The sequence below is a fragment of the Chelon labrosus genome (assembly GCF_963514085.1).
Source record: "Chelon labrosus genome assembly, chromosome: 20".
Classification (NCBI taxonomy): Eukaryota; Metazoa; Chordata; class Actinopteri; order Mugiliformes; family Mugilidae; genus Chelon; species Chelon labrosus.
In genome coordinates, this window is record NC_140353.1 from 3,737,158 (window position 1) to 3,763,624 (window position 26,467).

General features: G+C 42.9%; 1 protein-coding gene across 1 annotated transcript; it reads right to left on the reverse strand.

Annotated features, from left to right (window-relative positions):
- Positions 1-146: 146 nt before the first annotated feature.
- Positions 147-26,467, reverse strand: dctn1b (dynactin 1b). The gene is made up of 29 exons (XM_084568598.1): positions 26,225-26,467; positions 24,049-24,127; positions 21,284-21,315; positions 19,548-19,592; positions 14,243-14,260; positions 12,342-12,362; positions 11,505-11,681; positions 9,898-10,095; positions 9,228-9,432; positions 8,541-8,619; positions 8,300-8,459; positions 8,112-8,216; positions 7,290-7,481; positions 7,086-7,202; positions 6,833-6,985; positions 6,516-6,676; positions 6,193-6,361; positions 6,019-6,087; positions 5,696-5,908; positions 5,457-5,618; positions 4,982-5,113; positions 4,746-4,874; positions 4,423-4,565; positions 4,175-4,341; positions 3,271-3,398; positions 2,920-3,106; positions 1,798-1,871; positions 1,588-1,677; positions 147-1,016 (listed from the first exon to the last, which is right to left on the reverse strand). The coding sequence occupies exons 1-29, from the start codon at positions 26,450-26,452 to the stop codon at positions 879-881; spliced, it is 3,771 nt and encodes a 1,256-aa protein (XP_084424724.1). The 5' UTR covers positions 26,453-26,467; the 3' UTR covers positions 147-878.

Here is a 26,467-nt window from a genome sequence, read left to right on the forward strand (position 1 = left end):
TAATGTAAACCACGCTCTGCAGGCTCCAACACCAGGGCTGACGAGGAGGAGGAGGATGAGGAGGAAGAGGGGGCAGCCAGTAAATAAATGAATAAATACTAAAGGTTTGCTGTGAATCTGATCAGCATGCAGCGGTGCAGTCGCTCTCGTATCTCTAGTATTTAAACTGGCATTAAAACTAAACGTAGAGTCAACAGGGTGGAGAATCATGCGTCTGCAGATCTGAAAAAAGTCATCTGCTAACAGGTTGACTTGAATTTTAGTTATTTAAAGTTGCCTCTGTAGAGCTGAGCTGCTGCCTTTAATAGTAAACTAAATAAGTAGAATGCTTTCGTCTAATTTAATAAGCCATGAATAAAATACCGATTACTTTTCTTGACAAAAAGTCTGAAAATAGTGAAATTTAAGATGGAAAATCTGGTCAAACTCACTCAGCCAAAACATTAGGTACACAAGTGAATGCATTCTAATATAACGACCTTGCACTAAATCCTCCTTCGTGACTCTTAATAGTTAAAAACATCGTCAGAAAGGTTGTAATTTAACGGTAAGATCATTTTGGAAAGTTCAGCTCTGTGTTATTTTAAACAAATCTAGAATACCAGAACCTTCATGAAGATTTAGTGCAAAACTTTTATATTAGAGAGCATTTGTTTTTACTGGCGTACCTAATTAAATGTCAGATGAGTGTAAGGAGGAAAGGAAAGCTTCAAATCTTCGTATTAAAAGGCTTAAATCAGAGCTTTATCTATTAAAACATTTGCCTAACTGATCAGTGCGGTACCTCCGTGCTTGGCCCTGGAGTGGAGATGAAGCCGTGTGTTATCTGTGTAGGTGCAGCAGGCGTCGGGGGGTGGCGGGTGCGTCGGGCGGAGGGTTCAGGTCCTCAGCAGACTGTGGACTCTCTGCAGCTGACACTGAGACAGGACGAGGCGGTGGACCTGCTCCTGGCCGCGAGGACACGGCACCATGACCCGGCCCACCAGCACCGTGTCTCCCTGCTGCTCCTCCTTCGCCTAAACGCAGGAAAACGTAGAGGTGATTTAGAGCGATGATGAGACGTTTAATTCACATGTGCTGGACCAAGAAGGAATCCCAAAACAATGAAGACTAACTAGCAGCTGGAGACAATGTCTTGACATAGATCTAACATCATTTAATATGAAAATACATCTGTTTAAAGACTTTAATCTGCTGTTGAAGGTTAGATATCACGACAAAAATAAAGCTACACCCTTATATTAAGATGAACGTGGTTTTTTAACATAATGATTACTCTATACATTTTTAAAAGCACAAAAGTTGCTTGAGCCACATCTGATTTAATTTAAGTCCATTTATAAGCAACTTTTATAAAACTCTTGGCCAAAACATTTAAAAAAATATTTAGAATAATTAGTAAATTCTCACTAATAAAACCCTGGATGTCTGGTTTATTCCTATTTTGATAAAAAAGTTTGACTTCCAGAGTTAGGATATTAAATGGGACCTTAAAGACGGTGGAGCTCTCATTCATTTCCTATGAGTCTCCAATGAAAGGACGAAGGAAGCTCTAAGGTAGTCAGTCGTCTGTAGCGGCGCTCTTACCTTAACAAACGCGGCCGATGGGAACGTGGCGAAGTCGGATGAGACTCGAGCTCCAGGCTGCTGGTTGACGACGTGCTCTGCTACCTCGTCCTGACAGAAGCAGGCAAACGGACAAAAAAAGAGTCTTTAGGGGTGAGTACCTGAGGAGCAGCTTGGTTTACTCGTCCTGCTGTGTGTGGCAGGTAAAGTGTTTTTTGTTTGTTTTTATACCTTCAGTCTGTCCAGAGTGTCTCTCAGTGACTGGAGTCTGGCCGTCTGCTCCAGGAGCTGAGCACCAGAAGTCACTGCAGGACAGAAAAAAATAAATATTAATGTGATGCCAGTGAATTCTAAAATTGAATGTCAGGACGCCCGTCGGTCTGTCTGTGAGCTGAATGAAGAAAGAAAGAATGTTTTAGAACGACCAAGTCAAAGTCCTGACCTTCATCCAGTAGAAATGTTGTGGAAAGACCTGAGGCAATTTTTATTATTCATTTTTATGTGCAAATACAGCACTGTATGTGTCCTCTCACATGTATTAAAAACCTTCTTTAAGGTACATCTAGATAAAACCCTGTGATTAATCTGTAGATAATGGCAGTTCTTTTTTTTAACTTCCTTTTTCCAAACAATAAAAATATGAAGTCCACCTTTCCCAGTATTTTGTTTACTGTTCAGCCTGTAATCTTAGGGAGAAGGTCAGTTTTTCCATTCACTGTATTTCGTTAATAAATGCTGATCCAGTCTTTCCTTGATGATAGATTTGTCTGCAGCCATTTCCTTGTAACGGCCAAGCGCACTTTATAAAGATAATTGTCCCGGTCCATAAATCCAACTGGGATTTTACCCAAATACAAAGAAAAATCAACTTTTAGACCAAAGATTGTCCGACTTTCTCCAGCAAGTTCTTGCCAACATGGCTGAATGAGGGGACAGGCCCAGAATATATGAAAGTGGTCTCCCATTGTCTGATCACATTCTCTCCAGCATTTATCCCGTCCTTGAAAACCCTGCTGTTTTAGGAGTCGCAAAAAAATCTTGTCTTCTTCCAGCAGAATTCACGCCAGGCTCTGGAGTTGATGGTCTTAGCTTGACCTGCCCAAATAGTTCTCCAGTCATCCTCAGGCTATTAAATATTTTAACTGATTAGCAGCTAAAACAAATGTAGATTCATGAATTCAGTTAATTTAGAAAGTTGTATTCTACTAATTAACTAAAAAATGAACAAAAACATGGAGGTGAGATGAAAAACAAGAGAAACAATTGACTCGCTGTTTACAAATGAAGACATTAACTTTTTATAAACTCCTCTCGTGGATGGAAGTCTAACTCACTGGCTTTTGAGACACGTACCTGGAGATTTCCCGGTGATGTCCACCACCTTGACGTTGGCACTCATCTGCAGCAGAGTCTCCAGGAGCTGGTCCGTCTTCCGGTAGAGGGCGCTGGAGAGCACCTCGGGACGTCCTCCGTCTCTGGAGGGGAGCTTGGTCACACGGAGAGGAGGCAGGGAGGCGAGCTGAGCGCGCATCTTCTCCGCCTGCGACGGGAAACGGTGTCAAGTTAAATAATGAAACACACAATTTAACCGGAGCATTGAAGCATAAAGGGAAACTGCTCTTTACTTGTTGAAAGTTGTGTCTTTATATATATAATATTAGTTTGTGTCAGCTTTAACAGAGAGACTGAAGAGACCGTTCTCACCTTCAGCCTGTTGTTCTCGTTCTTCAGGTGTTTGATGCAGAGTCTTTGAGCTTCGATCTGCTGAGTCAGCAGAGGAGAGTCCATCACCTGAACGCCTGAAGCTGAGCCCACTCCTGACATCATGGTGGCTGTGGACCAGAACAGGAAACGCTTTGTTTTCAGCTTTCGTCTGAAGTATATCAAAACATTTTAAACCTGCCTACTGATTTAGTTCTGACAAGATTTAAAAAAAATAGTGAAAACTGACTCCTCCTTCACCAGCTACAGTATTAAGATCACTCATAATCAAATGTCGTACAGATTAACACTGACAGGAGTTTGTTTACTTGTATTTTTTGTTCACTTTTCTAATTTTTTGCTTTTAAAAAAAGATACAGAAACTACATTCAAAGCCTGTTAGTGTCTCACATAGTGAACAAATTTGCTTAACATAACCGTAACACGATGCAGGGAGATGATGACGTTCAGTACATGAAAATAAAAGTTGATAAATAAAGTTGAAGTTGGATGTTTTCATGCACTCGGGTTGAAAAACGGACGTACACATTAACCACTTGATAAATAATAATTTGTTCAAGTTAATTTACGTTTTTAAAAGATATTTTCAGACCTGCAGACAGCCTGAATAAAACATGCATGTCACGTATTTAACTGCCGTCAAACCCATGCAAACAGCGTGCAGATTCACAACAGATGTCAATACAAGCCGTAGCTACCTTTCTGTTCCTCTGCAGAATAAATCAGGAGAGATTAAGAGAGAACATGTTACACAGAGAGAAAAGAGGAATTAAACTCTGGAGCTGGAGTTAAAGTTATGATAAATAACCGGATCAAAATAATTCTCTAATAATGGCCGGTGTTTAGTCTGGTTAAGGTGTCTGGTGTCGTTTTTCCCTCCGCTCACCTCCTGCCACTCCGGTGACGATGGAAGCGATTCCCGATGGCCCGGTTCCCCTCAGCCCGTCGATGGTCATCTTTGATTGGCTGTTGATTCGCTGCTTCAGATCGGCCTTCTCCGACTCCAGCTGGTCGATGTCGGCCTGCAGAGCGTCCATCGTCTCCTCGAACTCCCTGCAGAGAGGAGAGGAGGACGTCACGCAGCCGTACGCATCTGTACGTAACAGTAAATACTTCCTCTGAGGTCGTTCTTACTTCTCTTTCTTCTTCAGCAGAGTCTGGGCCTCGTCCAGTCGAGTCTGGATCTTCTCAACGCGCTCGTCCGCGTCTTTGGACGAACTGTCCAGCTTCTTCTCCAGCAGACTCAGACGGACGTTGGCCTCGCTCAGCTCCTCTCCCTGAAAACACACAAACACTGTCGTCACTGATAGTTCAGACGCATTTAAAACTCTTTTTTTTTTTGATGTGAACTAGTTTCTTTGTGCAGCAGCTTTTAAGACAGTCCTGTGTCGTGTTTTTATTTGCAGTGATTCTGTTGCATGTTTCTGCAACTTTGTGGCTTTTTTTTTTTTTTCTACCTTGATCTTCAGAGACTTCTTCAGCTCTTTGATGACCGTCTCTCTGTCCTCCAGCTTCAAGCCGAGACCTTCCGCGTCCGTGATCTCTGCTCGCAGGGCCGCGCCTCGCACGTCCACCGGTGGAGGATTCTGGGAGAAGACAAACGAGAATGATATTCTGCTCCGGCTGAGACGTCACGGTGAGTTTGTTTTTTTTAGCGTCTAAAACACAAAACTAACTCTTCACGTCACATTACCTTGTTTTGAGGCTTCTCTGAGTCGTACTCTCCCTCCTGCATGGCAGTCGCCATCTTGTTCATGGTTGCTATGACGATGCTACAGGACTGTCGCAGATACTCGTAGGGGTTGGCACCCTGGGATCCATAGATCTGATAATGAAAGCACAATTTAAAATCATTCAAGAGTCCAATATATAGGTCTATTTAAATCTATTTAAACATTTTCTAGACCTTCTATGACTTTATTCTTTATTTTGACAGATATTAGTGATGAGAAGTGATGGAGTTAGAGGGAGGATGGCTTATAAGAAGGCACAGACACAGATAAATCTGCTCTGATCAGGACAACTGATACTCCTCCAGTTTGTTTCGTATATTTCACATCTCACACACAAGTTTTCTAGCATTAGTTTAAACTCCTCTTGTTAAACTTGAGTCTTGTATAATAAATGAAAACGTCTTTCTAGTCGTGGTCAGGTATCAGCGTACGTACTTGTTCTCCAGCCTTGAACGCCACGTCCTCCAGTTTGACGGCCGACAGCCCCTCCTGCTCCCCGAGCGGCGACATCATCTGAGCTCCGGCCGCCGCCACTTCCTGCAGCACCGCCACCACCCAGGTCAGGTGTTTCCTGCAGTCCGAGAGCGTGTCGGACACCTGCGCGGTCAAACGTCAAAGATTCAGGCGCCTTATGAGTGCCCGTCCTAAAACAGAAGCTTGGCTGCCGTGGTTACCTGCTGCCCGAAGCTGAGCGCTGTCGGGATGCCGGGCGCGTCGGTCCCCGGCATCCTGCGACGGATCTTCTTGCAGAACTGCCTGATGTCGCTGCAGGACGTCTCCAGGTCCTTCAGCAGCACGGCGAGGTCGGCCTTCTCCTGACCGGCGTGCAGGAACGACCGCAGGCGACCCACCTCCACCGCCATGCAGTCCAAGGCACTCTGGGTAAACTGCACATGTAACGAAAAGGAGGGCAATGAAGCTGCAGGATGCCTCACAGATGTACCGTTATGATAAAAGCAGAAGTTCTATTTTATATTTTTCATTTGTTGGCACTCACTCTGATGTGATCAGCCAGCTGCATGGTGCAGTCCTCGTTCTGATCCACCAGGTGGATGCTGTACAGGTGCTGAAAAGGGACAAAACTTGTCATCAAGCAGCTGAATATCGTGTCTTTTCAGAAGGTCATTTACTTTTGTTGTTACTTGACTTGGCAAATCAACCGTGCGCCTACCTGATAGTATTTGATGGCCTTGGTGAGCGGCTCCACGTTGACCGTCTCGTCCAGCTGGTCTTTGTGCAGCAGGTCGATGAGGAAATCCAGAGATCGCTCGTGGACGCTCATCTCCGGATACAGAGAGCCGATTTTCTTGTAGACGTCTACGCTGCACTGAGACAGAGCTCTAACACACACACACAAACGTAAAAGCACAGTATGAAGGAAACTAGATATTTAGAAGGCTTGTGGCGATAACTGCACTCCCTGTTAGCTGGATAAAAACAACAATACACAGGTTTATCTTTTGATTTGATGGAGGGTTTTGTGGTGAAACGTACTGCTCGTATTTGTGGAGCGTGGCCTGCAGCAGACTGAGCGAGTAGACGAGACCCGCCGCGAAGCTCATCTGCTCTCCGACAGCTCCCTTCAGGCCGGCTCGCTCCACGCAGTTTTCATTCAGGTCAAACTTCTCCTGCGCCTGTTTGCTGATCAGCTCGGCCTGAAGACACAAAAAAAAAAAAAAAAGAACACAAGACCAGAGACGTTCAGCTGCAGCTCCTTTACAATCATCCATCTCAAATGTCTCAGAGAGTAAAAATACTCCAAGTACAACCTGGAAAAAACTGGAAATGTGATTTAAAGTTGTGGCGTTTACCTTGCAGATGAGTCTGGGGATGAGCAGCAGCACCAGGATGCAGTCGTGGTCGCCACCATGGCGAAGGAAGGACTCGGGCATGAAGGAGGTCAGAAGAGAAACGTGTCTGTTGGCTTGATTCACCTCCATCTTCCTCAGCTCCATCTCAATAGCCTGGAAACACACACATACACGACATAAATCATGAACATGTACAGATCCTGAGTTTAAATATAAATCAAAGCTTCTGAAGAGAGCTCCTCATCAGTCTGACCTTGGCGTAGGCCTTCGTCTCTGCAAACTTAATCTTGAAGTCAAACATTTCTGCTGGCGGCTGCTGCTGCTGCTCGGCCGAGGCTTCCTGTTGGCTGGTCAGCTCTCTGTTCACCTCCTGCAGCAAACACACGCGTACGATCAGACGACGAGCTCGACGCGCCACACGTGACACGGCACGCATCTCTATCTACGAATTATGTACCTGCAGGTGAGCTGTGAGCTCGCGGTACTTCTTGATGGTCTGCTGGTAGTCGGCGACGGTCTCCTGAGCCGCTTCCACCCGTTTGTCGGCCTCGCGGACCCTGGCTGCTCCCAGGTCCAACATCTCTCTCAGCTCCAGCTCCGTCTCTCTGGCGTTCTCCTGCAGCTCGTCGTTCATCTCGTTTATAGCTTCCTGCAGGACGAAGACAGGACGATCAACAAACGGGGTCCTTACTGGACTACATTTACTCCTCACTGAAGCACTATTCACACGGGATCTTCTGTTCGGGAGCTCCACCTTTACTGGCGTGATGAATGCACCACAGAATAAAAACCAACGCTTAAAAATCTGCTGCCACACATCTCATCCATCTCATCATGCTCTGTGATTTCGTTGCTCTGATATTTTATGCATCTTGCACCCAAACATCTGTCTAAACTTTGATTTATAACACTTCCTTCTCAGTTTTTGCATGAAAAGAGGCAGAAACTTACTTTAAAAACAAAAAATAAATGAATCATCTTCAGTTTGTTTTGAATAAATAGTCGTTGCTGCTGGAAACACAAGCAGCATCTAATCTCAATCAACAGAAAGTGACTTTTGATTGGATCCTTGTTGTGTTAATCCATTAATTAGTATGAAATCCTCTCTGAAATCAATTTTAAAGTAATATATAATACATGTGACTTCTTGTGACTGAGGTCATAGGATAACGAAGGACTTCTAACAGTAGCAGCAGTGTTAAACACCAGAGGGCACTACAAGCATATCAATGATCCTCATGAGTCAGCAGCCCTTTCATTTCCTCTGATTCAGACTCACCAGGTCGCTGACCGTCTCTCTCATCTCCCTCACTTTCTCCTCCAGGTCCAGGTTCCTCTCTGTCAGAGTCTCCACCATCTCCTCCGCCCCTAAAGCTGCGTCCACCTGGAACAGAAAGGAGAGTCTCAAATGGTTGCACAGTTTTGACACGGGCCTCGAAAAGTTCACCCCCTCTCTGAATGTCTGACCTGCTCCTTCAGCTCGTCGATGGTCCTCTCCGCCGCCGTCATCTCCTCCTGCAGTTTCTCCTTCTGGCTTCTCAGACAGTCCAGCTCCGTGTTCTTTTTCTCCATCTGCTTCTGCAGCTTCAGGTGCTCCTGCTTCTCCGACGCCGACAGGTCACGCATCCTGACACACGGCACAAACACGGCGTATGTCAAATCGAACCTTTTCACGACAAATGTTCGGCTTCCTTTGATCAAACCTCACCTGACCAGCGCTTCCTTCAGCCGGCTGTTCTGCTCCTCCAGCTGTTTGACGTGGTAACTGGAGGCGGCGCCGTCCGAACCTGAAACGAGACAAGTTTAACTTTTAAATTTATGTCGCCGAGCTGCTGCCAAAAGAGATGACGGCCAGTTTTTAATTTAACTAATAGCATTGTGGTTAAGAGCTGGCTCTGATCGAACAAAACAAAACAAAAGCAGGAACAATCAGCGCTCACAGTCAATGACGGCTGATTCAACATCATTTCAACAGTCTGATCACGTTACAGTGGAAGATAAAAGTCTTAAAAATTAACTTGAGGCATTCAGTTCCTCATGAACTTAGTTTTATTTCAATCTCAAAATCTTAAAGCAGATTATTGTGACCCTAATTTTGTCCTGCACTGTTGATTCTAGTCAGATCTCAGCTTTTAAGATGATTCGGCACGTTGAATCGGTCAGTGAGAATGCATCGCAAAAACCTCCTCTGTGTAGGTCTCAGGAGTTCAAGCCTTGACGAGTTGAGCTCCTCCTAAACTGGCAAATTTAACTGAGCTACATTTGTTCAACAGTCAAATCATCCTGCTAGCATTCCCACTTAAGATTAACAATCCTGTTAAATGCTGTTCAACACCAGCCGGATTCAGATCCGAGCTCTAACGGTATAACATGCATCATGTGACCCATTTTCTACCTTTCTCCTCGATCTCGTGCTTGAGGATCTCCAGGTCCATGGTGAGCTCGTCCACTTTCTCCTTGAGGGAGTCGACCTCCAGCTGCAGAGACTCCGCCCTCTCCTCGGCCATCTCTTTATCCAGCGTCGCCATCTCGATGGCATCCGCCGTGTCCGACATCTCCTCCATGTAGTGCTCCTTCGCCTCCAGCGCTTCTTTGGCCTCCTACGCACACACAGACAGAAAGACGTCTTCTGCTTAGTCTTGAGGAAAATATTTAATATCTGCTCTGTTCTTTCTTCCTTTAGACAATAATATATATATATATTTTTAATATATTTCACTGAACTTTAAGCCTCGTGTAGGAACTAATCCTCAAATAATTTCATGTGTGGTTTGTCTTATATTATAGATATGTATCTGCCATTTCAGAGCCACATTTTGAGCCAAAGTTAGAAGATTTAAAGATTTTTTTCAGGGTTTTTAACTGAACAGCACAGAAAAAACATCAGTATCAGCCTTTAAAAACTATCTGCAGCTCAGTCTGAGTACATAATTTGAAGGACTACTAATTATTTCTAACTATATCCATACATTTTGTTCTAGTTTGTACCTAACTTGACCTAATTGGTATCATCTCGTCTCTCCCTGACTCGTCTCTGCCATGTTGTATCAGCGAGCGCCTCGTACCCTCTTGGCCTCTTTGAGCTGTTTCTGCAGCTCGGCCTGCTGCTCCTGCATCTTTGTCTTCCACTCCTGCAGCTGCTCCAGCTGGATCTTGTGCTTCTCCAGCTCCTTCAGTTTGGCCTTGTCCTCCGTCCGCTTCATCTTCAGGGTCTCCAGCTTCTCCTCCAGGTCCTTCACCTGAGCACGCAGCGCCTCCTCCTCCTGCGCGGACAGACGCGATGAAGGGTGGATGATGAGGACAGAAGGGAAAAGGTGAAGCACTTTAACACACACAGAGGGGGAAGCTTCAACCCTTCTCCATTACACCAGTTTTTCGTTTTGTGATGTTTGTTTAATCGTTTCACTTTCACCAACACTCTAGTGAATGATAAAAGCAAGTGGATCAGGTTTAAAGCTTCCTCAGTTTAACTTGCCGTGCTGTGAACTCACCTGTGGAGAGAAGACAAACACATGCCTTGTCATGCTTTTAGTATGTGTTACTTAGCTTTATCTGTACACATGCATAATCACACGCCATCAAACAGCTCCAAACCTAATTATTTCCCCTCTCTCTCTCTCTCTCTTTATCTCACACACCAATTAAAAAGTGTCACACCTTCTACGACTTATTGAAACGTTAGTGAGAGAAAACAACACTTCAGTTATCAAGCACATCACGCCACACCGCTGCACCTGTGTTTCCATAGCGACGTCTTCCTGAGGGGATAGAACACGACTAAAAGTTAAGACGGACCGAAGGTAAGCGCTGACATTTAAATATAAATGAATGTGTTGAGGGACGGGTCAACCTGCGCCCACGATTAAGTTCACAGACTTTAAAGACGCTTCTCAACATAGTCTTGAGTCTGGCAGAGCTATTCTGGGAAAATTCCATATATTTTTTTTTATTTTATTAGCAAATAAAGCCTCAGCATCTAATTTATAACAAGTCTGAAAACAAATGAAACCATATATGCTTATATGTGGTGTCGTATATCATTTTTACAGATGGCACCACACTGTATGTGTCTTTGATTCCTTCTAATCACAATTAATCTGCTAAAATTGTATAAAAATTGTGATTTGTACAAATCTTTGGACGTGAACTGAAACTAATAACAACATCTGCAATAATTCTGGTAATTTATTATCATAGAAGCCAGACATTTAAAGCAAATAGGAGAATTTTATGCTTTAATCTGATCTTTTCTTTTTAGTTTTGGACAATTAGTTGGATAAGATTTCAGCTTGTGTATATTTGACTTCTTACAAACAAATGATGAGATTATTTGTAGCTGTACTGAGAGGACATAGCCTTCTAATTTAATTTTCTTGTAATATACTTTAATAGATTAATCACAAGATTCAGTGCATTTTATTAAAGTTGCAGTTGAGGCCTCCGTGTCCATTTCTGACTTGAATGACACTGATATAAACTGACAGCTGTCAAAAACTATGTATATATAGAAGAGTAACAACAAATACATGTCACGTTTGATTTTAATCCTCTACTTACAGCTAGTGTGGCTTCTACACTGAGTCTTCTTCCATCTGCCAAACCACAGAATCATGTGTCCTACCTCTACTCCTAATTCTATGCGTGTAATCAGCGTGAACCTTTGATCACTGACCTTGCTGGGGACGGGGGCCGGAGGGTTTCCGGGGGAGTGGAGGGTGGGGATGACCGGAGCGGCCAGAGGGGTCTGGGCCGGCGTGCTGGGCTCGCTGCTGCTCATCTCGCCTGCGGAGGCGGAGGCCGAGCCGGACGCGGCCCCCTTTCCTCCGGTGCCGGCGGGTCGGCTGGGCTGCTGGAGGAATTCAGAAAAATAAACGATGAAGACAAAAAGAAAACTGGATGAAGATAAAACACTGTTCCCACTGTTCTTAGCCCCTAATAAATATGACTGTATTTAAATAAGTCTCCTTATAGTCCTGGTGGATATGATGTTTACACTGACAATAAGAAACCTAGTCCTCTATATAAGATCTAGTCACAGGTATGTATATCATCATCATTTTTGTTTTCCTGAGTAGATATTGTCTAAAACATTTCTAACTATTAAAGGAACCCTTTGAAAATTGTGGGATATGCACAATATGTACACTGTGATACTAGCACTCATTATAAAAACACATTTTGCACGACCCATCCTTCATATGAACTATAATTAGTAGAGGTTAGCAGCTGTAAGGTTTATTTCATGGTGTGTTAGCTCTTTGTTCATTTCCAGAACTCTTCATTTAAGCCTCTAATACAAAACTCCTACTGAAAAATGCTCAAAATTAAATGAAAACTCTAATGAAAGTTATAAAGAAGTTGATATTCTGAAAATGCAATGCAATTAAGCGTGTAGAAAAACTTCAGAGAAATTCCTCTCATGAGAATAAACTGCCTAATGTACAAAGTCCTGCATGAGGTGAAAGTGACAAGTAGTAAAAGCCCTGACGACGTTGAAGACTGGGCTCACCTTTGGCCTTCTGGCCGTGGTCTGAGGAGCAGAGGGAGGAGAAAAAGAGGAGGAGGAGGAGGAGAGGAAGCAGGAAAGGGGAAGGAGGGAAGGAAAGAAACATCCAGGGTTAGTGTTTCAAGGCCAAGTTCATATGAAATGGAAAAAATCACAAAGAAAAAGGGATGAAATGGGTGAATGAAGCTGACGCGGCTTTTCTACTCTACTCAGACCTGCTGTTTCTCTAATCACGTCTCCTATCCTCATCTCTTCCTCCCACAAGACCAAAAAAAAAACCTCAGTAACAGCACGAATGCTGTGGCTGGTACCGCCGCCGTGGCCCTCAATGACCGCTTTGTGTCCTGAGCCCAGATCTGCTGCGTTCATGAAGGTAAAAGCTCTCAGACGCGCTACACAGCAGGAAGGACGAGACGGGCTCCTCTACAACAGACCTGGGTTTCACATTTTTAACCAAACAAAACCTGTGTTATCAGATAAACTTGAGAAACTGACGATTCATGACAAAGTACATCCCAAAAAAGTTGAGATAATCACAATATTTTAATATATTTTACAGCTCGGACCAAGAAAATACTAAAAGTTTGACTGATCGCTTTGATTAAATGTGTCTAAATCCAAACTGTATTTAGTTTGGAGAGTCCACAATATAATCCACTGTTTTACTACATTATAATCACATTAAGGAAAAACTTAAACTGTGCATTTCAAACTTTATTTTTGACTTTTACACTTATTTGAGATTTCAATCAATTGGAAAATTAGTTGTATTATTTATGAGTCTAAGGAAGCCAAGTCCAAAGTCCAAAAAAAGTCGAAAGATATTAAATTTGCAGTGAAGTGAATACATTTTTTCATTTAACACTTTATATAACGGTGTCCTAATTATTTCCTAGTATAAAGAGAAACATAATGCAGCAGCATTTAAAGGATAAACTGTTTTAACCTAAGTAAATATTCATTATTCATTCATAAATTAAAGGAAACTTTGCCCTTCGTACTTATTAAACTGTATTACTGCCTGTAGATATTGTATGAAGCCCATTTTAAAAAGGTTTGGACTCTATCTTAGCATTTAATTAATTAAAATAATAACATATTTACTCATAGTTAGTGCCACATTATATGAATAACTCTTTCCAGGAAACAGATGCTAAGAGGAAATGCTGAGGCGTTTAGGGAGCGACAATAAAAAGCTTTACTTAAATATCTAGAAATCTAACTTTTTGGAGAATTCAATTAATTAAATTAAAAGCACCAGAGTTAATAAATAATATTGAACCTCCACATTTAAATAAATCAAACTAGACTAGTCTAACCCAGGTCTGTGCACGCTCTTTTACTACACTCACATAAAATGACCTGACATTTATCTTCTACCTTTGACTTTTCACCTCCCGCCCTCTGCACGCCGCCTCCCTCTCTGGGCACGGCCGCCGCTACGACTAGTTAGCGCTCTTTATTGGATTAGAGCCGGACCGGTCAGCAGAAATTAGCCCGAGCTAACAGCTGTACCAAATCAGAGCTGACAGCACCTCCTGAACCAGAACAAGCTGTACTGAGAGCTGTGCACATCTGCAGCAGCGGAGAGTGAAACTGTCTCTGTGATGAGGCCAAAGAAAAACGACAGAAGCTTCAACCCAACTGCTGCACACACACACACACATACACACACGTACAGAAGCATGAAATAATTCTGCAAAAACAGTGAGAGAGAAATAAATTAAATGATCCAAAGAAGCTGCAGACACGTTTCTACTTTAAACATCGGGAATATCGATAAAAGGGCAAAAACTTGTAAGCATGACCTCTACGACAGCTCTGCCAACGAAACAAAATGATGACGGCAACAACAACAACAACATCATCCCAACACATAATGAGGATCATATGGAGTTCTGTACCTTCCGGGGTGCAGGAGTCTGTCTCATCATATTTGCAAGAGAAGAAGAAGAGGACACACAACCACAACACGGTCACCAAGGAATACACAAACACACGGAGAGGACGGCGTTGAGACAGACAGACAGAGATCCACAGAGATCAGACGGGCGGACAAGCCGAAGCCCAAACAGTCAGACGGGGAAGCGGCTCAGGCCGGGAAGCTGCAGTGGTGCAAATGGCCGCGGCGATTTATTCCCAGGCTCCCCCCTCCTTCCCTCCGTCCGTCCCTTCCTCCCTCTGTCGTCCTCCTTTTTGTCCTCTTTCTCGGCTTCTCTCATAATCCACTCGCCGGAGCCCTCGGTCAGTGCCTCCCTCTTTTGCTTTCGGCTCCGTTTAAGACTCTGACATCTTGCTGCCGCCAGCCTCCGACCTGATACTGTTGCCTTCCACACAGGAGACGCCTCTCCCCCCCCCCCCGCTTAACCTCCCTCTCCTCCCTCCTGTGTCATTTCTCCCCCCTCCTCTCTTCTCCTCACTCTGCTCATTGTGATTTGTCAGCCCAGCCAATGCCCTGCGCCTGCATTACATCACTGTGCAGCCTCCTCCCTCCCTCCCTCCCTCCCTCCCCTGCTTCTCACCCACTCATCACCACCTCTACCACAGGCAGACAGAGAGGGAGGGAGGGAGGGACGGGTGAGACAGTGTGTGAAGCAGTGATTGGGGACAGACACAGGGGGATGTGAGACGGATGAGGTGAAAATGAGCAGTGAGCGTGATGCAAGCCTCTCTTGTCGCCTAGCAACGCTAGCGGATCCTCCAATGGGCTCATTAAAATGAGACGGGCAAAAACAGAAGGGGGACCTGCACCTGATCTGCATTATTTGGCATTTAAAAAAAATCATTAAATTGTTTAAAGTTAGATATAGTTTTTATTTATTTATTTATTGACACGTCTTGAGCCAGGGGAGGGGAGAGACTTCACACAGCTTTGTCTGTTTCTGTCACTGTTTGCGTCGACAACCAACTGCAGCTCGGATTCATTTTTATTGAAGTGTGCATAGATTTACACTACCTCTTTGTGTTGCCACGCTTCTAAAATGTGTGGCCGCTCAGAAAAGCGTTGAAGGCGTAATTTGTGTGGTGGTGAGCGAAAAAAATAAAATAAATGTCTGACTCTCCACAACCAAACTAAAAGTCCCATACATCAATGTCTACAAGATGAATCTCCCTCAGAAGTTCGTATTTTAATTGGAAATATAAACTACAGAACGTTGCAGGAGCTGAGGGTTTTTAGGTCAAAGACTGTCTCTTCCTGCTCTGACCACACCCTCCAGGAGGCACCACCTGTATTCATCCTCCATCACAACCACTAGTTGGAGTGGACTCAAAGAAAGGAGACGAATAATCAGTTTGGCTCCTGCAAACACACACACAAAGACTACAGCTGGAACATAAACTGATCAGCCACAACATTAAAACCAGACAGGAGAAGTAAATAACGTTTAAACCATCTTGTGACAATTCAGTGTTCTGCTGGGAAACTTCTGGACCTGGCATTCATTCATGTGGATGTTACTTAGACATGTAGCACCCACCCAGACCAGACCAGGCACCCCCACCCCATAGCAATGACACTCCTTGATGGTAGCAGCCATCCCCAGCAGGATGCAGCCACAAAATCGCTTTAGGAACAACTACAAAAAACATGAAGAACAGCACAAGGTGTTGACCTGGCCTCCAAATTCACTAGATCCCAAACTGATCAAGTATCCATGGGACGATCCACAGAGGCCCCTCTCCTCAAAGACCCCCCCCCACTAACAACATCCTGTTACCAGACACCACAGGACACCCTCAGAAGGCCCATGTCCATTCTCTGATGAGTCACAACTGTTTTGGAGGCACAAGGTGGTCATAATGTTATGCCTGGTCGGTGTACTGTACTCTAATGTTATGTGAAATCCCAGGAAGCTTTAACTAACTTTAACTAAGCGCATCAACAGAGCAGGCTGAGCTGGATATTCAGGTGTCAGACTAAAGGACAGCAGCGACAGGAATCACTGACAAGAAATGTTTTCTGTTTGTTTAGATGTGGACATTTCCTCTTTATTTTCCCATTCTTGTTGCATTTATTCTTATAAGAACTAAATTAATCCAGCCCCAATACCAGTGTTTTGTTCTGATAACCAGACAGAGCTGCTGTTTTATTTCTCTTTATTATTCCTGTATTATAGTTATGTCTTCTGACAGATCTAACATGTGGGCGGCAATTCAGAGGTCTGAGACGAAGCCGTCATGGCTCTAAAAAACCTCTTTAGAGACAATTCTGACTGTTTTTAGTGAAAAAAAACAAGTGTTGTAATGTCATTTCATTCCATCTGAGCAGCTATAGTAATATCTTCCTCAGCTCCTCTAATCTCCATCTCTGCACCAACAGCTCAGCAGGAAGAGAGAAGGGATGTAAGAGGATTAATCAGTGGGAATACTCTGATTAGCTGTGAGCTTTAAACCCAAAATACTTTCACGTCACAGATAAAAACACGAGCAGAAGTCAAACGAGACGACTGCGACGAGGCGGCGTATTGTTTCTGTGTAAACAGGATCCGATTGTGAGTGTTTAAGAAAAAAAATACGTATATATGATTTATTACGGGGAATTCAAAGCGACGGGACGAAAGAAAAACAGTTTGTGAGTATCCATTACAGAGCAGCTCAGGGAAATCTGTCCTGTTAAAATATTAAACATCTTTCTCTCCAGCTAAGTGCTGCAAAGAGAGAGAGAGAGGGACACAGAGAGAGAGAGGATGATGGGACGGGGGGAGATGGATCAGATTCCTGCTTTCCCAGCACACACAGGGAGGATCACTGAGGTCACTGAGACGCAGCTTCAACAGGAACGAGTTGAGGGGGATAGAATTACTGCCCAGGAAGCTTTAACTGTGCATTACTGAGCACGCTCAGATGGTCCTGGAGGTGCAACAAGGCTAAATTTGATAAAGACGTGATTCACAGATATGTAGGTGTCAGACTGAAGGACAGCAGCAACAAGAAGTGTTAAAAGGACAAAGACATTTCACCCTTCACTTTGTTATTTCTTCTTATTAAATTTGTTCTCTATCCATCCTCCTACCTACCTACCTACAATCTACCCATCTGTCTATCATCTTAATTTTAGTTTTTTGGTGCTGAGGCCTGTATTAATTTATTTTCCACTCTATAATCAGACCCGTTCATGTTCCCGGAGCCTCGGCCACATCCAGCCTGCATGACTGGACATTAAAGCCTCACGACGTTCCGAGTGTGATCCGCAGCACAGAGACGATAAAGCAGAACCGAGCCGACAGGAAATCTATACTCCGCAGGTCTCTGCGGGCGAGAGGGCGGCCGATTTCACCTCGCTCACATTCTGACATTTTCTAGACGGAGCAGCGGAGGAACGCCGGCGTGTGTGAGTCAGCCGAGGATGATCTTTAAAGAGCACAGCACCTCGGGATGAACCTTCAACACGCAGAATATTAGCTTGTTTCTCTGTTATTGTTTTAGGCCTTTAGATTCATGTCCCCCATGCGCTATAAGAAGGAAGGACACGAGTTCTCCAGTGTCCGCTGGACACACGGACAAAAGATGAAGTTCAGGATTAAATGCACAAATATGTTTTCAGATCTGTTAGTTAAGTCTTTATGTTTATGATGTTGCACAGACAGGATGTTTTACTTCCCAGTCGACCCAAAAAACTTTTGTACCACACGCTTTAACTAACAGCAGAGGTTAATCTTTAGATTATTTATAATTGTAGTAGTTTATATTTATGTCCTGCAGCTTACATTTAGTTTTATTATCGTTTATCTGTCGTCATTTAAGATTAAACGACTAAGATTTGTGGGACAAATTACACGATGCCTTGGGCTGTTTCTTCGTGACGATGAATGGATGAATTGTTTTACTCAAGCAGATGTGACACTGCAGACATCACGTTGTAACCAGGCCTTAAAAAGACACCAGTGTCTTCACAGACACCGTGTCAACGTCCTATTAACCAATCAGCCACAACATTACAACCACCAATAAGTGGCCCCTGGCATTGATGTGACTATGAACCACCACCACATTTTGGATACAGCTGGCTGCATATCAACCATAATCATACTGGTAATATTGTCGCTGCAGTTAGATTTAATCACTCTTTATGAGAAGAAATTATCCTTCCATCACAACAGTAATGCACCAAAAGCTGTGATGACTTAAATTGGAGGCAGATTCATGAGGCTGTTAAAAACATTCCAATAATCAGATCATCAGCCGTAGTTACCAGTCTCCCTTTCCTGCAAATTAAAGTTGTCTCCTTCCTCCATCATCCTTTTTTAATCTATTTTCCCTCAGGCTTCTTTAGATTGAGTGGTGCAAAAGAAAACAGATTAGATTATGTCACACAGAGACAGAATTTATGTTTTCAGCTTGCTATGACAAACTTTACTTTAGTGAGGAGGGTGTTCCTTGGATCTTGGTGCCATACGTTCCTCAGATAATTCCTCTGTGGTCCAGTTTTGACGCTCATGTGTTCATTTGTTGGAGCTTTCATCAGTGGAGACGGGTCAACATGGACTCTACCAGCCTCAAACAAAACAAACCGTGACCCTCTGTGACTTTTTCAGTAATCTGAACAACACTGTTGGATCGAATCAGCCTTCTATTCCCATGTGCATCAATAATCCTGTCTCTGCTTCACCTCTTTTCCTTCCTTGGATCTCTTTTGATAAACCACTACAGACCGGCAACACCCAACAAGAGCTGCAGGTTTGGAGATGCTCTGTCTCAGTCGTCTAGACATCACAGTTTGTCATAGTCGCTTAAAACCTCCTGCTTGTCTATTTTTCCTGCTTCTAACGTCAACGTTAAGGTCAACATGTTCACTTCCTGCCCGATGTATCCCGCCCACTGACAGATAACCAGATAATCGGCGTTATTAATTTAACCGGTGATTATGACCAGGCAGTCGTGGCCGTCTGACGACTACAGAGATGATGAAACATGCTTAAATGTGCACAGACGGGAGGACAGACGAGAGCACGGTGAGGCGACAGAGCTCAGGTGAATATGGCGGACACATCATCATCATCATCATCATCATCATCGTCTTTCTCTGCTGGCTCTCACTCATACATCGGCACAGAGACGAGGGATGGGCGTTGTGGCGAGCCGCCAGGAGTCATGGGTAAATGAGGGGTGAGGCCCGGTTGCCATGCAGCAGCGAGGCCGGTCGAGAGCCACGGTTACCACGGTTACTACATCATCATCATCATCATCATCAGAACATTACCACAGTACCGAGGTTAGAGAAACATGCAGCACCTTTTTGGGCTTCACTCCTCGCTGCGTGGTCGAAGGAAGGGAAGGAAGGAGAGGGAGGAAGGAGAGGGAGGGAGGAAGGGTGAAGGTTAAAGGTGAAGAGTTTGTGTCAGTGGCATGCCGGAGGTGACGGGAGCTGTAGTGATCCGGTAGTGAAATATTTACACAAACACATCTTCAGTTTACTCCCCTACACACACTCATCTTTCCTGCAGACTGCACAAAAAAAAGAAATCCACTGAAAACATCCTCATGAGTCTTCAGAAATTCAGAAATACGACATTTTATGTTTCAGTAATTTTTACTTATATTTGCTCAACACATTCTAGCAAATACAAGAATTTTTTAAACCAGTAACACAATAAAAACCATGTGTCTAAACACTAGAGGTTAGATCTCCCATGTGACGAGAATGTAAATTGTAAAGTGAAGTTTAACTGTTTTCATCTTTAAATGTTTTCTATGTCAAGGTTTACTTTCGCTCGTCTTATGGTCAAAAAGAAACTAAAATAATATTATTCTGTACTATGTTGACGTAAATATTACAAAAACTCAAAGCAAGCCGGACATTTATTTGGTTCTGACTTATCAAGATTTACCTTTTGAGAATAATAAAGTCACGACTGCTGTGACTCAGCACCTCGTTTCTTTTCTAAAGGTGAGATTAATCTGAAAGAAGATGATAAAGACTCCTGTAAAACGTTGCTGTGATTTAATGTTAAGTCTAAATGTCAGCTAAAACTCAAACACACGCAATAAATCTTCACCACTTCACTAATTTGAGGACATCGTGAAGCTGTAATCACTTCTCTATGAACCTCAACTAAAACTCTGCAACATAAAGTTCATCTAAATTCAATATGAATCTTGTCAGGAAATTTTTATTTAATTAAAAATAAAACACACACTTTAACGAAAGAAGAACCTCTCTTGGGTTCATGCCTCAGTATTTGTGAGGAAACAGCGCCATCTGTTGGTTTTATAGGAAAACGTTTCTTTCAGATTTGGTTTAGCATTAGTAGGTAAATTAACAATTTCAGGGATTATTAAAGATTATAAACACAAATATTATCTATACCTCAATGAAGCAGAAAGAAATATTAATTTCAATACTGTATATTAACTTCTTCCTTATTTAAAAATAAAGGAAGAAGACATTGTGTGACTCAGTAAACTCATATTTTCAAGAATTATTTAACATTGTTTAAAAGAAAAAAACTTTAAGCTCAATAAAGAGGAGATATTTACATGTGAAAATCAGTATTTCAATAGTTTATATTCAGTAATTTTCCAAAAATATTCCAGGATTTGGGAGGAAACTATTGTCTAATTAAGAAATTCGATGCAAGTTTTTCCAGATTTATGCTAATTCTTTCCTCTCTTTATAAATAGGAGCTATATGCATGGTTTATAACACTTATATATTTATGTATATACTTGTATATTTATATTAAAAATTTGCTTACCGTGCATTGCTTTTAAATTGCTGTTAAACTAGTTTCAGAGACATTTTCAGTTAAGCCATGCTGTAGAGTCTTTTTCACATCTTGACACATTCAGCACTAACAATATACATATATAGTGTTAAATCACATGGAAACAGCAGAGCACAGGTCATATATACGAGTGTGTGTGCAGGTGTGTGTGTGCACCAACAGCTCCTGGTTTCCTGCAGGAGAACTTTGAGTCTCAGAGCAGCGTTATCGTTAACTCACCAGTTTGGCTGACTTGGGCGTTTCCAGGATGTCTGGAGAGATAAAGAGAGAGAGACAAACAAAAGTGTGAGACACATTCTCGTACTACTATCAGGACTATTATCACTCTACAAGGTATAAAGTCCTTCAGTAAGATCCGGGAGCAAGCGGAACAAAAAGTCAACAAGATTTACTGATTGGCCTTTTACCAGATGGTCAACACTGGTGGCGGTGGAAACCTCTGTGAACTCTCCTGAGGAAAGACACAAACACCTCTTTTTAGACTTGTTTCTCTATGTCTGTTTTACCTTTTACATGAATCTCATGATTAATTAATACGTCACTGTAATGTCTGAATAAGCACCTGGACATTTTAACATTTCTGTGCTCAGAAGTCTGAATTAAAAGCTTCTGATTAACGTAAAGAGAAGAATCTACCGTCTTTTAAGATCACTGGAATATATGCATGAGTCAAGCTTCACCTCTTATGCACAGAGTAAATCTCTGCTGGAGTGAGTCAAAGCTTAGACCTCAGTCTAGAAGTGAATTTGTGGCTGGACTTGAGAAGGACAATTCACGCCCGATCTCCAAGCAGCCTGACAGAGCTTGACGAGTTTTGGAAAGAAAAACAGAATAAACCTTCGCTGTCTAGATGAGCAAGGGGGTGAATTACTTATTTTACATTGTATATCTTTAATTAACTGGCATTATTTGGTATAAATCTGTTTTCAATTTGACGTTTTTTCTAGAATCATATCAAATAAAAGCCAAATGATATGGACCCCATCATTAAATTTACAAAGAATAAAAGCAGACAACATCCAAGAGGGTGGATAATTTTTATAGCCATTCTTATTCCTCCCAATAAGGAGTGTCATTGCTATGGGGTGGGGGTGTCTGGTCTGGTCTAGGTGGGTGCTACATGTCTAAGTAACATCCACACCAATGAATGCCAGGTCCAGAAGTTTCCCAGCAGAACACTGAATTGTCACAAGATGATTTAAATGTTATTAACTTCTCCTGTCAGTGGTCATAATGTTGTGGCTGGTATAATTGTGGCAGGAGTGTGACCAGTTAAACCGACTTTATTAAACAAGATTGAACCAAATAATAGAGGATCGTGATGAGATGCAGATCACACTCATGGGTTCTCCTTGATAATTAAATCTTGTCTCCTCACGCTCCGTTTCCTTTCCTCTACAATTAACATGTTTTCTGTTTCCACTTCATTCTCAGTATCGGCGTCACCTCTGCTGTCCAGTAAGTCAATCATTCTCTCGTCCCCCTGCTTTAGATTCATCATGATAAATCTGTCCCTCTCTCTCCATCTCCCAGGAGTCTTCATCAGAAGTCTCCTCCATCCTCCTCCTAACTTCCTCTGCTGCTCCACCACCACCAGCGTCTAGACTAATATATCCAATCAAAATAATGTGCTTGCTCATGTCTCCATAATAAATATTAATTCTGCACTTGCACCCCTCCTTCTTGACATTAGTGCTGTGATCAAGCAGTTAGAAAATCTGATGCACATCTTCAAGGAAGGATGTCCATAAAATCCAGTTCAGAACCACTAAACGTTGGATTTTATCCTTAAGGCCTTGAATCTATTTCAGCTTCCAGTCAAATTCCAGTCTTGCTAACACCACAGACGAGCACAACCTACATGTCTTGCTCATCTTCATCTCTGTCTTAATTTTTTGGTGCAGAGCAGCATTTATAGGAGCTTTTTTTTCTGCGTTGCCAGGACAACGTAAGCCACCATCAAAGTTACCCCCCCCCAGAAAAATAACATCCATGGCTAATACGCCGCCTCTTAAAACTTCATCTCTCTCTCAGCTAGCCAGTCAACGCTACTAAGTGCAATGCATCAACTAATAACACCCCCCCCCCCCCCCCCCCCGTCCCCTTATTTGATGCAGCAGCAGCAGCAGCAGCAGCAGTGAGGCGTAACCATGGAAACACAATCCAGCTCCATCCTCTAAACAGGTAGGACATATTGCTGACCAGGTGTTAAAAAGCTTTTTAACACCAATCAATTATTTTAAAACGTACAAAACAGCTATTTTTATTTTTTTTTGTTTATTGTCTCTGCGCCTGAAGAGGGATTCGAACCCGCAACCCCCCCGGAAGAGTCGGTGACCTCCTTGATCGGCGGCTCGCGACTAAAACCCGAACGACACGGAACAGTTCCTGTAATCGGATATGGACCTCGGCACATTTATATTTTAGGTCTTTACACTGACACATGATACCGCCTTGCTCAGTGGCACGTATACGCTCACCTGCCAAAACATTAGGTACACTAGTGAAGGCATTCTAATAAAAACAGTCCTGCACTAAATCTTAGCTTCACGGCTGTTATACCGTTCAGTTTATGTTGAGACGGCGTCAGAAAGGTGTTAAATCAAGTGTTTCTGTTATTTAGCCTTAACACAACAAAATTCACTACTACTACAAACCACAGCCTGCAAGATGCAAATAAACAAACGCTGAACGCTTCATAAAGCTAAGATTCAGTGCTAGGACTTTCACTAGTGTCCCTAACGAAGTGGCGATTAAGTCTTTGAGTCATTGATCATCTGTTTACATCAGCTGCCTTAATTTTTGAGGAAGAAAAAAAGCAGAAGTCCTGAGCACCCATGTCTCCTCTGAAAGGTCAGGACAGTGAAGCTTTGCTCATGTTTGGTCTCTTTTCTTTTTTTTGTCTTTATTGTTACAGCAGCTGCAGCATACTGATGCCGTCCTGTAAACGTGACCTGATCCGAATGAGTGAGCGGCCCCTCTACCTCGTTTGGGAACCTTGCCGGTGCCGGGCTCAGGTGTCTCCGGGGACGTGGTGTCGGCCCCGTCGTCAACCAGCTGGATCTGAGTCAGAAAGACAGACAGAGGAAGAGTTAGTCATGCGACGCACAGCAGGCTCTTTTTATCTCAAAAAAAAAAAAAGAGGAGCCACACACACACACACAGGAAAAAATAAAATAAAAATGAAACTGGCTTCGTTATTGATGTTCATGTGAGTCGACAATTTTTTATCACACATCTCCATAGCAACTTGTACAACCGCACTGCAGGGACACTGAGGGTCAGACTGTCTTTTATGAGAAGCAGGAGACATAATGAAGAGGATTAGTAACACAACACCAATACAGTACAAGAGCTAGGAGCTGAGCTTTCAGTTGTCATGCAAGAACATTTTGGTACTGTTATTTGAAATATATTTAATTTTAACAACATTACTTTTGCTTTTTAAAAGACCGGATATTAATCAAATAAAACACAACCATCAGAATCATTTTTAATGACTTTTAAGACCTGAAGTGGACGAAGTTATTATTATTATTTGTCTGGATTAAGCAATTAGTAATCTGATCACACTAAACAGCCTTCAAACTGCTGTAAACGCTTTAGAAATCAGTTGATTATGCCAGTCACAAAGATGGTTGAGAAATTACAATTCACTGCCAGGTGATGATAACGTGTGTGTGCAGCTGCTGCCAACTGTCTGTTGTTGTGCCAAAATATTTATATCAATAAAATGTGTTAAAATAAGTCAATAAAAATCAAACAGAATAAAAAAAAATGTGCACGCCTCAATGTAGACGACATCTTGTGTTTTCATTTGAATCATTTGAATTAGACTTTTATGTGACCCTTAGGAGTGCATGTTTGAAGCTCCAGCATGAGGCCCACTGTCTCTTAAGTAGCTACAAGTTTGTCAAAGACTCAGTTCATTAGGTACAGGGTGTAAAAACATGTAATATAACTATAAATCTCAGCTTCATGAAGGTTATGGTATTAAGCATTTGAGAGAGCGATTGATTCAACTTGGAAGCTGCGGTTTGTAGTAGTACTGAACTAGTCAGTGGGCTGCGCTAAATAATATCAACACTTTAGTGCTTAGTTCAATCCAGTTTAACAGCATCACAAACTACATCCTCCAGAATGATCATACAGTTCTCCACGGATATTTTGGACAAGTCATAACACTTATGGCATGGTAACTTGTATATACTTTGTATTTTGTATCCTGTTCTGTTTCTGTCTCTTTTGCACCTTAAAATGTCTGTACTGTACTTGCACGTTAAGGTGCTCACCTGTGCCTTAAATTTCACTCCCGGGGACAAATAAAGTTTTCTGAATCTGAATCTGAATCTGAATCAGTTGAATCACCGCCTTTCTGACGCCGTTTCAAAATCAACTGAACATTATAAAAAACCACGAAGCTAAGATTTAGTGCAGGACTGTTAAATTGGAATTTTACTAGTGTACCTAATGATGTTTTGTATGAAGATGGACTGTAGAGCTCCCCCTGGTGACTGGAGGCTGCAGTACAGGCCATCAACAAACCCCGCCCCCTTTGTGTTAGCAGTTTTAACATTAGCAAATATATATCAAAGCATACATTAAATACATTTTCACCAGAGGAGCAGTACAATCAGCAGCAAAGGCCTTTAATATCTGAGCAGCGTTCCTGTCGAGTGGAAATATGGGCGGGGCACCATAACCGAAGCTCCACCCCCAAAACGCTACCAGCTTCAAAAACCAATATCACCAGGTTTTTGGCTTCATTTTGGCCAATGAGAAAGTGCTGCCCATCTTTACATACAGTTCTGTTTATTGTGTCTAAAGCCCTGCATATTGAGAATTTCCTAAATATTTGAAGTTCATAAAAAATAAGCAGCATCTACAACGACCGATTCTTAATATACTGCGTATGGTCAAGGCTAGTGTAGGTGATCTGTGGTCACTGTAACAGGGAGGGACACTATGCAGTATTTTTCTGGTAGAGAGCTGTGTTCAATCAAACACCCTGGAGCAACAGAAAAGCTCGACGCAGACAGCAGAGGAACAAAATCAACCCCCCCACACACAAACACACTGCATCAAACAAGAGGAAAACAAACCACTCATTCTCTAACTGGACATCAAGCGCTTAAGAAATCATCTCTTCATGCCACGTACCTGTGACTGCCGCACAAAGATCCCATGATTCTCTTCGCAGGTGAAGTAGCGCTTGCCCTGCACCGTGCCGTCGTTCTTGCCCTTGGCCTCGTCCAGGATGACCCCCACCCATTTCCCGGAGGCGAAGAGCGTGTTGCCGATGTAGGCCACCGTGCCGCGCTGCCCCTTCCCGATCACCTCCACCAGGGAGCCCACTTTGACGGGCCGGCCGCCCCCGTCCGAGCTCATCCTGCTGCTGCCGCT

Excerpts from the sequence above, each read along its gene's own strand:
- dctn1b (XM_084568598.1), bottom strand. The coding sequence starts at position 26,452 with ATGAGCTCGGACGGGGGCGGCCGGCCCGTCAAAGTGGGCTCCCTGGTG. Across the intron at positions 10,096-11,504 it reads CGGCCCCCGTCCCCAGCAAG|GAGGAGGAGGCGCTGCGTGC; the intron begins GTCAGTGATCAA and ends CTGTCCGCGCAG. Across the intron at positions 6,986-7,085 it reads AGACGAAGGCCTACGCCAAG|GCTATTGAGATGGAGCTGAG; the intron begins GTCAGACTGATG and ends GTGTGTTTCCAG.